Source organism: Ctenopharyngodon idella, chromosome 3 (genome assembly GCF_019924925.1).
Source record: "Ctenopharyngodon idella isolate HZGC_01 chromosome 3, HZGC01, whole genome shotgun sequence".
Taxonomy (NCBI): Eukaryota; Metazoa; Chordata; class Actinopteri; order Cypriniformes; family Xenocyprididae; genus Ctenopharyngodon; species Ctenopharyngodon idella.
This window is the reverse complement of record NC_067222.1, coordinates 42,347,550-42,360,912: the sequence shown is the minus strand read 5'-3', so window position 1 is coordinate 42,360,912 and position 13,363 is coordinate 42,347,550. Positions and strand designations below refer to the sequence as shown.

At 34.9% G+C, this 13,363-nt stretch overlaps 1 protein-coding gene across 1 annotated transcript in view; it reads right to left on the bottom strand.

Annotated features, from left to right (window-relative positions):
• The window catches only part of baiap2l1b (BAR/IMD domain containing adaptor protein 2 like 1b), a 71,058-nt gene that overhangs the window by 34,910 nt on the left and 22,785 nt on the right, over window positions 1-13,363 (bottom strand). Inside the window, exons 4-6 of the mRNA XM_051888692.1 lie at window positions 10,502-10,563; window positions 3,784-3,855; window positions 1,482-1,616 (exon numbers count right to left, since the gene is read on the bottom strand). Of these exons, the coding sequence (XP_051744652.1) occupies window positions 1,482-1,616; window positions 3,784-3,855; window positions 10,502-10,563 (269 nt within the window). The remainder of the gene's footprint in view (window positions 1-1,481; window positions 1,617-3,783; window positions 3,856-10,501; window positions 10,564-13,363) is intronic.

The window sequence follows — 13,363 nt, the reverse complement described above, 5'->3', positions numbered from 1 at the left end:
CATGATTTAAACAACAAAACACATTCAAATATTTGACAACAGGTGCAGATTTATGTTTCTGCCGGTTGGTGCCCACACTCCATAACCGAGCGCACACACGTAATATCAGAGCAAGTGTAGAGCCATGAGGAGACTATATTTGAGAGCTTGCGAGTTTTGTGGAGAGATTTTTGCTGCACATTACCCAAAAACTTAAATTCAGTCATCATTTACTCAACCTCATGGTCCAAAAGTTTGTGTAATAAATTATATGTTGAATCAAACAAAATATTTCTTTCTGAATCTACTTTTTGTAAATGTCTATTTGATGCTTTACACAGTAATGACTTCAAATTATCTTTTGGGGATAATTTCTCAGCCAACTCTGATGTACAATAAATTTGTGATTAATTAGATTAATTAATCGCCACATAATGTAATTAATTAGATAAAAAATTTTAATCGTTTCCCAGCTCTAATTTTTACATTTAGATACATATGTAAGGCAGATGGCCATGTGACAGAAAAGATGTGTATGGAGGTTCAGGGCTGTTTTATGTTTTTATATTTTGTTTAAAATAAGTACCTACAAAAACAAACAAACAAACAAACAAACAAACAATATACATAATAATCAAAATGCTCTCATTATGAGCAGAAAACAAAGTTAACTAGTAATTTCATAGTTCTAGTTGTCTTTCTTTGACATTTACAAATTATTTTCCCAATTATAACATTGTTTATTATGAAATGCTCTTAACATGTGGATTAAAAATGCTAAATGTAAAATAAAAAAATAAAAAAACGTCACAAACCTGGTTTGAACGGTCAGAGTCATATACTGCATGTAACTAAAAAAACTATATTATCAACTATATTTGCTGCATTCTCATTTTCTGAAGCATTTTAGTGAAAGTATATATTTTTTTTGCTGATCACCTGTGGCGTGTACAGGGTGGGGTGGGGTTTGGCAGGGGGGCTCAAGCCCCTTTAATCGCTAACAGTAAAGTGCCCTTATAATTCCTGCACAGGAAGGACTTGGTGTTGTTTCCAAACAAAGGGGGGGAGAAAAAACTATATCTGTACTGGCAATCTGACAAAATGAGTTGAAAAATATCGGCAAAAATTCAGTATTGTGCACCCCCAGAAACAATATATCGTGCAGCCCTAATTAATGCGTCAATAAAATTATCTTCGATCAATCATAAACAGTCTACAGTACAGAGAGGCGATAAAAATCACAATAAAAATTCTTCTATCATGTAATATAGTTTAATTAATTTATTTATGGATCAATGATTCTGTTTCGTATTCATATTTTGTTTCACACCATTTGTAAAATAAACAAAAAAAAAGTGAACATCTCTAAAATGAAAGGCCTCCCAGGGCTTATTACTGATCGTATAAGAATTTTTTGTCAGTAATGCTTGTCTGTGGATTTGAAAAATAAAAACAAATGTGTGCGTGAATAGGTACTGCATATACGTGCTGTAAAAACGTACCTCATTCTCTTTACTCTCATACTTCGAAGCGTTCTTTCCTTGACTTTTCCTTCTGAGTTTCTTCAGGTCTGACTGCGATCTCTCCAGCGAGTCCTGCTTCATCTTGTGTTCGGTCTGGTATCTCTTAAACGTGGCCTGTGGACAGACAGTATTTGATCAGTGTCACTCAGGGACAGGGAGACGTGTCCACACACGCATGGTGTGCAAGTGCAAAGATGAGTTTGATTGACTTCTGCTCTAGATGCAGACAGGAAATAAATAGTGTGACACGAGCCTGTCTGGTTTTCATTCCCATCCCATTTTTAGGCTTATTTCCCACAGGAAAAGGTTATAAGCATCTGCAGAGAATCATATGTGGACACCAGAACTGGGAACAAAGCAATGATTCAACTAAAGTTTCAGCAGTGTGACAGTAGCCGTGTTCAAAATAATCAAGCTTTTCCTGTTACCATCTACGTTTTCCAACTAGCAGCACTGTAGCGTGACAACACACTACATATTAGTGGTTTTTAGGTCACCTTGTGTTGCACACGCAGCCTTATAACGGAGAATGCAGAGGCAATAGTCAAATACATACATGCTCTCACCTTTGGGAAGTCCAATTCATTTAAGCAAATTAGGCCAGAAAAAAAAGAAACAGTTCACAAATTCATTACCTAGAAGTGTTTCTCAAAGACCCTGCATGGCTTTTCACATAATCTTTGTTGTTAAAAAAGTTAAAGGGTTAGTTCACCCAAAAATGAAAATTCTGTCATTAATTACTCACCCTCATGTCGTTCCACACCCGTATTTAAAACAGTTCATGTGACTACAGTGGTTCAACCTTAATGTTATGAAGCGACTAATGTTATGAATACTTTTTGTGCGCCAAAAAAACAAATAACGACTTTATCCAACAATATCTAGTGATGGGCGATTTCAAAACACTGCTTCATGAAGCTTCAAAGCTTTACGAATCTTTTGTTTCGAATCAGTGGTTCGGAGCGCGTATCAAACTGCCAAAGTCACGTCCCCCAGTGGTGAACCACTGAAATTTCGAAACACTTACGACGTAACAAAGCCTCATTTACTGAAATCATGTGATTTTGGCAGTTTGATACACACTGATTTGAAACAAAAGATTCGTAAAGCTTCAAAGCTTCATGAAGCAGTGTTTTGAAATCACCCATCACTAGATATTGATGAATAAAGTCGTTATTTTGTTTTTTTGGTGCACAGAAAGTATTCTCGTCACTTCATAACATTAAGGTTGAACCACTGTAGTCACATGAACTGTTTTAAATATGTCTTTAGTAGCTTTCTGGGCAATGCAGGCCTCAGATTTTATCAAAAATATCTTAATTTGTGTTCTGAAGTTGAACGAAGGTCTTATGGTTGTAGAACGATATGAGGGTGAGTAATTAATGACAGAATTTTCATTTTTGGGTAAACTAACCCTTTAATACTGTCGTTTACTACTAGGTTTTCAATTAAGTTTGTATAAAATAGGGTGTTTTTAAGCATCAACAGATGTATTTTGCACAAGTTGTTTAAGTTTGATGCGGTCAAAGCATCAAAGCATGTTTTTGTGGGACATACTGTAAAAATTGCTCTGATTTAAAAAAAAAAAAAAAAAATGCTGCTTTGACAGTTACTTTACGTCTAAAGTCAGCTACTTTTTGTTAGTAAAGCACTGTTCGAGCCTTCAGGGCATTTTTGGTCTTTTGTTTGAATTTAAATGTTTTTGAAAGAAGTTTCTTATACTTATCTAGGCTGCATTTATTGATCAAAAATACAGTACATTGTGAATTTTTTTTTTTTTTTTTTTTACAGTAACTATTTCCTATTTTTATGTATTTTAAAATGTAATTTGTTCCTGTGATCAAAGCTTAATTTTCTGCATCATTACTCCAGTCTTCAGTGTCACATGATCCTTTAGAAATCAATGATTTGCTGCTCAAGAAACATTAATTGTCAATGTTGAAAACAGTTGTGCTGCTTTATATTTTTGTGGAAACGGTCTTTACTGTTACTTTTGATCAATTTAATGCATTCTTGCTGAATTAAAGTATCAATTTCTTTAAAAAAAATACTGACGGCAAACTTTAGAAAGAAAGTAAAAATCTGTTCAAATCCAAAACTGTTGTTGCAACTTGCAACAGAGATTTTGTGCCACAGAAACACTGCTTTTTTTAAAAAACATTTTTTGATAGTTACAAAAATTAAAAACATCATTTCCCCTTAAATTAGCTTCAGTGTAGTTATTGTTGTAAGTATTTAAAGTAGCTTCCTCATCAGTGATGAACATATTCATTCAGCTCACCGTCATGTATTTTACATCCATGTCTGTCTTTTTTTCCAACTCTGCAATAACCTCCCGATGAAACCGTCTGAACTGTAGAGAAAGAGAGAAAATGAAAAGAGAAAAAAAATACAAACTGATACAAACAAAATGAATGATAATGGTTTGGCATGAAAGTGTGCTGGTGAGATGCCTACATTGATAAAACACTCACACACACACAGAAAATGAGGCAACTGGGTGAGTCAGTAGGCAGTTTACTGCTGTTGTATAAGCTAAAGTGCTTATAGAGGAGATGAGTCACAAACAAACAGAGGGATACCCACACACACACACTAACCCATCAACCTAATGAAGGAGGGCGAGAGCACTTGCATCAACACTACATCATCATAGCTACAAGTGCGCCCACCCACCCCTCTCCCTCCTTTCTGCTCCACTAATCTGTTTTTACCCCTCTTTAAAAAGAGAATCAGCGAGATCCCACACTCCCAGCGTTTGCCTACACTTCCGACACTGACGCGTCTTCATTAATGCATGTCTTCATTCAGAAAAATGCTTCATTTGTTATGAGAGGAATCACTGTTGTGTTTTAGATGTGTCTGCCCTATATTCAAGACATTCTCCTTTCATCATTGCATATTTCTACAGGAGTATTTTTAGGTTCTGGTTACTACATAACATAGTAGCCTGTAGAACTGAAGTAGAAATGTACCTAAATGTCATGAGTAAGGCTGCGACTAACTTATTTTTCAATCGATTAATCTATCGACTATTGTTCTGACAAGTACTATTGTTAATCTAACAAGTATTTTTCAGATTATTGATTATTCTATTCATTATTTTTCAATCGATTGATCTATCAATTATTTTTCAATCGATTAATCTAATTATACATCAATTGATTATTTTCTGATTAGACAATTAACCCTTACCAATAAATCATAACCATAACTTCTGGCATTTATCTTTCAATGTTTTAATAAAACATTTTTGGTTACACTTTTTTTGATGGTCCACTTTAGACATTTTACTAACTAAAAGTAACTTTGCAACTACATGTCAACTAACTCTCATTAGAGTATTAGTAGACTGTTAGGTTTAGGGTTAGTAGATTAAGTTGACATGCAGTTGCAAAGTTACTTATAGTCAGTAGAATGTCTGTTGGGGTTAGGGTTGCAAAGGGGCAGAAAATTTCCAGAAACCTTCCATGGGAAGTTAAGATGGGGAATTTTGGAATTATTCCAAGTTGGAAGCTTAACAGTAATTATGAAAATTAAAGGGAATTAACTGGAAATTTGGGGTATTTTATACCAACTGTATCATATACAAACATAAATATAAACATTTTGTTTGGTCATAAGCAGACATGCATGCAAACTAAGACAATTTAAAAAAAAAAAAAAAAAAAAGAAGACATTTTTGACTTTGATGTATTTGTGAGATTGATTCTTTTACCGAACAACAAAAAAAGGTTCAGGGGTGTGGTCTTGACCACCTACTGAGGGGTCTGGACTTAATAGCCATGCAGTAAGAAGTGTGCTGCAAGCATGTGATTGAGGAATGCGCAGGGTAAAAATTCAACTGAATTTGCATTAAATCTTGTTGTTTTAACCAAGATTATGCTGCAAGATTTTTTTCAACTACTTTAAGTAGTTAAAGTTTCCTTTAAAGTTTTAAACTTTAAGTTTCCTGTTATAGGCTAACCTGCAATTTTGCAATTAATTCCCTTTAAATTCTATATATTCCTGTGTTAACACTTTATTTTAGAGTCTTTTTATTAGCATGCATGTTACTAGAATATTGGCTGTTTATTAGTAATTATTAAGCACATATTAATGCCTTATTCTGCGTGAACTTTTTCGACATTCTTAATCCTACCCAATACCTAAACTTAACAACTAACTTACTAACTATTAATAAGCAGTAAATTAGGAGTTTATTGAGGAAAAAGTCGTAGTTAATAGTGAATACATGTTCCCTATACTAAAGTGTTACCATTCTGGTTAATTCTACGGCTCCAACAACTATTCGATAAAATCGATAATAATCGATAATGAAAATCATCGACAACGATTCTCATTATCGATTAGTTGGGTCTGCCCACCGTGCACTGAAAACATCTGACAGTCACATCAAATTACAGCACTGAATAACGCATTTCTATGGACAAAAATGCATCTAAAAATATTGAAGGAAACAGAGTGAGCTGCTGCGGGAAAGGTACGTGATCCAAGCTGCCCAAAACACAAGAAATCTTTATTTAAGCTTCAAGCTAATGCATTAGCGTAATGGCTTACCCTGTCAGGCGCTTTGACAGATGCATGTGTTTCCTCAGCACAAAACGTTAATTCTACAGCTATATCCTTATCCGTATGTTACAAATTCATGCGAGCATTTCCATTTTGCATAAATGTTCGTCCTGACAGTCTGCGTTAAACTTAACTGAATGAGCGCCAGCGCGCACCTGCGTCAGACAGACGGAACGCGGTAGAGAGGGAGACAATTAATATTCAGCACAAAAATATTAATTTTGCTGAAATATCTGTTGTTTAAAGTTAAATTTAGATTTAAAAATCAACATGTCATTCAAGTATTTATTGAGAGTAGTAACTGTAAAGGGATAACAACATGTAATTTAAATGTAAGATGTTTCTTATAGCCTATTTACAGGATAAAGAAATGACAGTAAGAGGTAATTGTGTCCAGAGTGAACGTGTGTGTTCCTGTAAAACATTTATCTTGCCTGTTGGTTAACACTGAGATTGTGTTTTTCTTTATTATCTTTATTACTATCTTCATTTGTAATGTAGAGATTTACACTATATTCACAATATACAGTGCTTAACAAATTTATTAAACCTCTGCCACCCAATGTAAGGTTTGTGCCACAGCTGTCCTAAACTATCAGTATTGGTGATTACTAAAAATCATTTTTCATGTTTCTGTAATGGTTAAATCCACCAGTATGTGTTCTTTAGTCACAGCAGTATTTCTAATGCTACAATATAATTATTGTTGTTATCCATGAATTTTCGATTTTACTGTTTTACAAGAAAGGCAGAAAAAAGTAAAGCACTTTATAGTTGTTGTTTTTTTTCAGATGCCCAATTACAGTCAATAACAGACTAAGTTTTTTTTTTTTTTTGGATATTATGTGTGAATAATGACTATTTAGTTGTTTCAGTTTGTTATTTGCCTAGTAATAGGCAACAACATTTTTAGTTTTAAACAAGTTTTAATAGATTCATAAAATATTTGTGTTCTCTCTTTATTATGACAGGTAGCCTGATAAATTTAGCACTGTATGTTTTCAATTGGCACATCTGTTTGAAGTACATTGGGCAGGATGTGCAATAATGTGTTTTTTGTCAAAAAAAAAAAAAAAAAATTAGGATTTTTATCCGATTAATCAAAAAATAAATAAATTTAAAAACAAACAAACAAACAAACAAACAAAAAAAATAAATAAAAAAAATAATAATAATAATCGGCCAACTAATTGATTATCAAAATAATCGTTAGTTGCAGCCCTAGTTAATTCCCGCATGGAAAGTTTCCAACTTTGAAAAATCCCGGCAACCCTATTTGGCAACCCTACTTGGGGGAGAATCAAAATAAAGTGTTAGCAGATATTAAGCAGACAGTCAAATAATACTCTAATGCCTGCTAGTTGACATGTAGTTGCAAAGTTACTTATAATTAGAAGAATGTCTAAAGTGGACCATTGAAATAAAGTGTTATCACATTTTCTCATAAAAATACTTCGCAAATAATAATAAAAAAAAAATCCCAACTTAAAAGTGCATAGAATTAAAAGGTATCTATCAGTAATAAAAATGCTCATGAGTCCAGCATAAATTCAGCCCAACACAAATAATGCAAAAAATATTAAATAACCAACAATGCTTTGTAACCAAGTGCAGAAAGTACATTTTAAACTCATGCCTCGCAGCTCCAGTGGATCTTTGGATGAACGCAAATCATTTATCTATATTCTGCCTACAGTTACCGTGAAAAGTGTCGAGTATGATTTACTTCAGTGGCGATGCAATGACTCTTTCCACACAAATCGGCGTATGCAGATAATCGACGTCATACCCCCCCTAATAATGAGAAATCCTCATGAAGCACATCTGACAGTCACAGCCATCAGTGTTGGCTGGTTAAATTAATTATCTGTGCTACTGGACATTAGTATAAAACAGCCAATGATCAGAGCCGATTTTGCCCCGTCAGTCAATATGGGATAGAAAGGGTGTCAGACGCTTGAAATCTCATGCGGAGAAGAAAATGTCTCTATCTTGGGTGAAAATGACAGCAGATTTGTAACTCGAAGCATGAAAAACAAAACATTCAAATTTTGAATAAATTATACACAAAGCAGCAATGTAACAATGCACTTCTGGACCCTCATGAATGCTCCCATTAAAATCAATGAAGCGGTCTACACTAGACAAAGTCTATAATGGGTTTAGTTTTGTCACAACACTCGCAGTGTGCAGTGCACTGAACGCATTTGTGGTTTACATTTGTCATATACCAATGAATATCTCAGCTGGTGTTTTATTTCTTATTGAGAAACTGAGTTATAAATTACTTTGTGTGAGCTAAATAAATGCAGCATTGTTATACAGAATAGAACTAAAAAAATAAAATAAAAAAAAAAGTACTCTGCTATGGTACTGCATGTTTTCTCTTTCAGGTCAACTACCGTAATGATAGAGCAACCGTTTGATCTTACTAAGAAAGGTAGACCTTATAAACATGTTTAGAGCAGCTACTTGAATTAACATCCGGTATAATGACACTTTCATGACACTTATCTTCCATTTGCAACCTTTTTAAAACCTGAAAGCTTCAGTCTGCATTCATTGTTATTTGATGGAAAAGAACGACCAGCACATCATTCAAAATGTCTCCTTTTGATTTACCTGGAAGAAGGTTTGGAATGACATGGCGATGAGTAAATGACATTTTAATAATTTAAACTTTAATATGTCACCCTAATCGAGATGCTCTTTCAAGCCTCATTATGTTTGGGCCAGAAAAAAACACAGTGATTATAGTGATGTAATTAAAACACAGCCATTCAACCAAAAGTGTGGACACTCTCATAACTAAGGGCCTCAACTAAGACCTATGTTCTTATATCTGAATAAAAGCCTAAATAATCTGTTTTTCATATAAAGTGTTTCCCCCCCCCCCCAAGACTATATTATTTGAGTTGTTTTTTCCTGTCTCTTTCTCTCTGTCTGTGTGTGGGGTTATATAGTTTGATGTGTGATTGAGAGTGCACCTAATTAAGGTGATCACCTGTTGTCTATAAAGAGTTGTATCTTAGTTCACAAAGTTTGTGCCTGATGAAGACCTGATAGTCAAAACGTTGCACGAGCTACAATAAAGTTTTGTAGCTGTCATATATGTGCGAACATCACGTTTGTAGGGACCAATTCTTACTATTAACTAATTGCTTATTAGCATTTATGCATATTACTAGGATATTGGCTGTTTATGATTTACAAAGCACATATTAATGCCTTATTCTGCATGACCGTATTCTACATCCTGTAACCCTACCAAACTTAACAACTACCTTACTAACTATTAATAATATAAGCAGTAATTAGGAGTTTACTGAGGCAAAAGCCGTAGTTAATAATAAGTTAATAGTGAGAATGGTAACACTTTAGTATGGGGAACACATATTCACTATTAACTATGACTTTTTTCCTCTAACTCCTAATTTACTGTTAATTAATAGTTAGTAAGGTAGTTATTTAGGTATGGGATAGGATTAAGGGATGTAGAATATAGTCATGCAGAATAAAACATTAATCTGTGCTTTATAAGTAAAAAATAAACAGCCAATATGCAAGCTAATAAGCTACTAGATAAAAGTGAGAATTCTTCCCCATACTAAAGTGTTACCGTGAGAATTGGACCCTAATCTAATATATCTTAATTTGTGTTTAGAAGATTATTTCTCATTGGGTTTGGAAAGACATGAGGGAGAGTAATGACAATTTGAGTAAATGACAATTTCATTTTTGGATGAACTATCCCTTTGAGTCATACTATGTAGACTAACTACTCATGTTAGTGTACTAAAATTGATGCATGTTAATACACGTTTTAGGCCTTGGCTGCTGTCAACCTTGTAGATTTATAATATTATCAATAATATTAGTAACAACAAAACCGATATCTGGTATCAGAATCTCTACCCAGCTAATTCTTAGTCAGGTACTTAGGAATGAGCACGGGTTATCAGATTTGTGAGAATGAAATCAGATTTGACTGACGAGAAAGAAAGAGCTGTTCAAACACGGCCTGTTTTCTGTTGTGTGGCCTGTTTTTGATTCACAGGTTGTAGTCAGCAGTCGCTTTAGCAGAAATGTCCATGTCATCATCAGGCACTTGGGCTCAGGTGGATCAACAGGCATGTTTAAACTTGCTCTGATAATAAAAAAAAAAGAAAGAAAAAAAAAAAAAAAACAGGCAGTAGGTGTGTCTGCCGTATTCCTCCACTCGTTCCTGGTGTTTACACGAATATGACTGCCTGTACGTCAACAGGAATTAGTTGATAAAGTTTATGGGAAATAGGATGTTTGATATGGGTTTAAATGGCAGATGGTAATCGTTTGTTTGGGTGAGTGCGAGCATGTGTTCGGTCAGCCCAAGATGTGTTTACAGCAAGGAAACAAACACAAACACACACTTAACAGGACACACTCACGTTCTCCTCCAGTTCTACATTGACTTTCCGGTGGACATCTGAGATCTCCATCAGGACGACCCCTAAGGAGAGAGAAAAACACTTATCAGCCTCTCACACCAACACAAAGGCCATTAACACGTTGCATTGTTTTTTAATATATTATTCCCCAGTCTAATAAACCCCCTCAGCCTTGTTTTCCAAGAACAGTCCTCCCTCGGAGCAGCTACTGTAATTAAAACACGCTGTGCCGGCACAGATATTTCTCCCAGCGTGCTCCTTCCCGCTGTAATCAAATGGGGATTAAAATGCAAAACCTACGGCATAAATCAGAGCACTTTATATAAAGGATCCGCCCACCACATACTTAGTCAACACTTATTTGAGAGGCAATTCTCAAACACCCTTAAGAAATGGATTTGATAGTTGGACAGAGAGACGGAGGGACAGACAGCAAGTTCTTGCTCGGCTCTAAGGAGAGCTAATTCTCTCTGACATCTGCGAAGAGATTTTATCCCTGCCCTAGGGACTGATGCGTGTAGATGTGGAAGAAGAAAATAAGAGTGTTTTCCATAGAAACAATAATACAGTCTCTCTCACTCGCTCGGTCTCTCTCTCTCGCTCGGTCTCTCTCTCTCGCTCGGTCTCTCTCTCTTCTGTCACATGACTTCTTGGGTCACTCTCCCACAGTACTAAACACAAAATGTTAACTATTGGCAGCAGATAGTAAGGCAAAGACAAAATAACATGAGCTGATAAACAGAATTCAGTAAATCTGACTTGGCAAATATATATACACCTATAAACTTGTCAAAGTTATAGTCTTTAAAATGATCAAACAAATGGAGAACTATGGGTTAATACTGTACATAACGTGAAGGTTGAGTCTGATAAGCTGATAATACGTTAATGTTATGGCTGATATTAAGGGGGTCATGAACGGCGTTGTTTTATAATGTTTATTGGGGTGCACTTATAATGTTAGTATGGTTTTTACATCCAAAATTGTCATAATTTAGAAATATGTTTGATTGACAGCTCCAAACAATTGCAAAAGGGAGCTTTCTTTGATCGTTTTCTTTATATAATTGAATCACTGTTTAAATAACAGATTATTTTCATCCTACTAAGAGAAACAACGTGAAGTTGACCGTTTGTCACTGGTTTGATTTACTGACACATAGACAAAGAACATCTGACCGTACATGAATCATTACATATCAGATCAGGCATTAGAACAGAAGGAGTAACTTGTAAGTAACATGTAAGTTACTTACATGTTACTGCATTACTGTCGAATCCATATCGTAAAAGTCTGTTTGCAAAGTCTGTTGCAAAGCCTGCGCCGAAATGTGATTGATTTACCAAAGAATCCACAGTGAATACCGAATAGAAATAAATAAATCTCAACTGGGACATTCATGTTGTTGAAAATAAATAACCATATTCCTAGCATTAGGATCCTTTGAAAGGTAATGTTATTTTTAGTCCTGTATCACTCTCCTCTCCTTCTCATCTCACTCACACGTTGCAATGATGAAGTAGGCGTTGATTTCTTCTGCGGAGGCGGCGTTTCACCTATCTATAGGCACATTCCAGGATCAGTCGTTCAATGGGCCTGGTGTCAATAAAAGCTTTTATTGGACTGACAAGGAAGTTTTCAGTTCTGAAACTTACAGGATATTCTTATAGTACGATGACCTCTTATATATCAAAATCTCAAGGAAAAGCTGATTTCTCAATTCATGACCCTTTTAAAGAAATAGTTTATTTAAAACAAAAGTAAAAATTCAGTCATCATTTAGTCACCCTCGTGTCAATTCAAACTCATAAAAAGAAGCTCAATGTGAAAGCCAAATGAAATCTGTTCATGATATAAAGCAATTTTTTTTATTTATTTATAAAAACAGTTTTTTGTTGAGGGTAGCAGTTTAGCAGTTTGAGGGGAGCTTTTGAGAAGGATTTTTTTTTTTTTTTTTGTGATGGAGAGTGCTTTAAAGTCCCCATGAAATTAAAAATTTAAGTTTTTTGGAGTTTCGTATGAGTGTGTCAGCCTTGAAGGGTTAGTTCACCCAAAAATGAAAATTCTGTCATCAATTCCTCACCCACATGTTGTTCCAAGACCTTTGTTCATCTTCGGAAACACAAATGAAGATCTTTTTAATGGAATCTGAGAGCTTTCTGTCCCTCTATTGACTGCTGTGCAACTACCACTTTGATGCCTCAAAAAGTTCATAAGAGAGACCGTAAAACTAATCCATATGAATTGAGCGGTTTAGTCCAAATTTTCTTTATATGATAAACAGATTGAATTTAGGCTCATATTCACATATTCATCAACTCACACAACAGTTGTGGTAAACAGAAGCTCAAGCATGTTCGCATGACGAACCAATGAGGTTCATTCTCATTTCACAAAGCACGTTTGAGCTTCTAGAAGAGGTTCCATCTCGCGCGTCAAGCAGGTTCGGTTGAGCTTCTGTTTATGCTCACTGATCAATGTTTATATTTGAATAAAAGCCTATATTCAATCTGTTCAGCATATAAAGTGATCAAGTCTCTTCAGAAAATTTGGACTAAACCACTCAAATCAAATCTCTTTATGAACTTTTTAAAGCATCAAAGTATCAGTTGCATAGGTTGTCTGTGGAGGGACAGAAATCTCTCAGATTTCATTAAAAATATCTTCATTTGTGCTCCGAAGATAAACGAAAGTCTTACAGGTGTGGAACGACATGAGGGTGAGTAAATGACCGAATTCTGTCATAATTTACTCAGCTTCAGGTTGTTCCAAACCTGTATAAATTTCTTTGTTCCGTTGAACACAAAAGAAGATATTTTGAAGAATGTGGGAAACTGAATAGTTCTGGGACACCATTGACT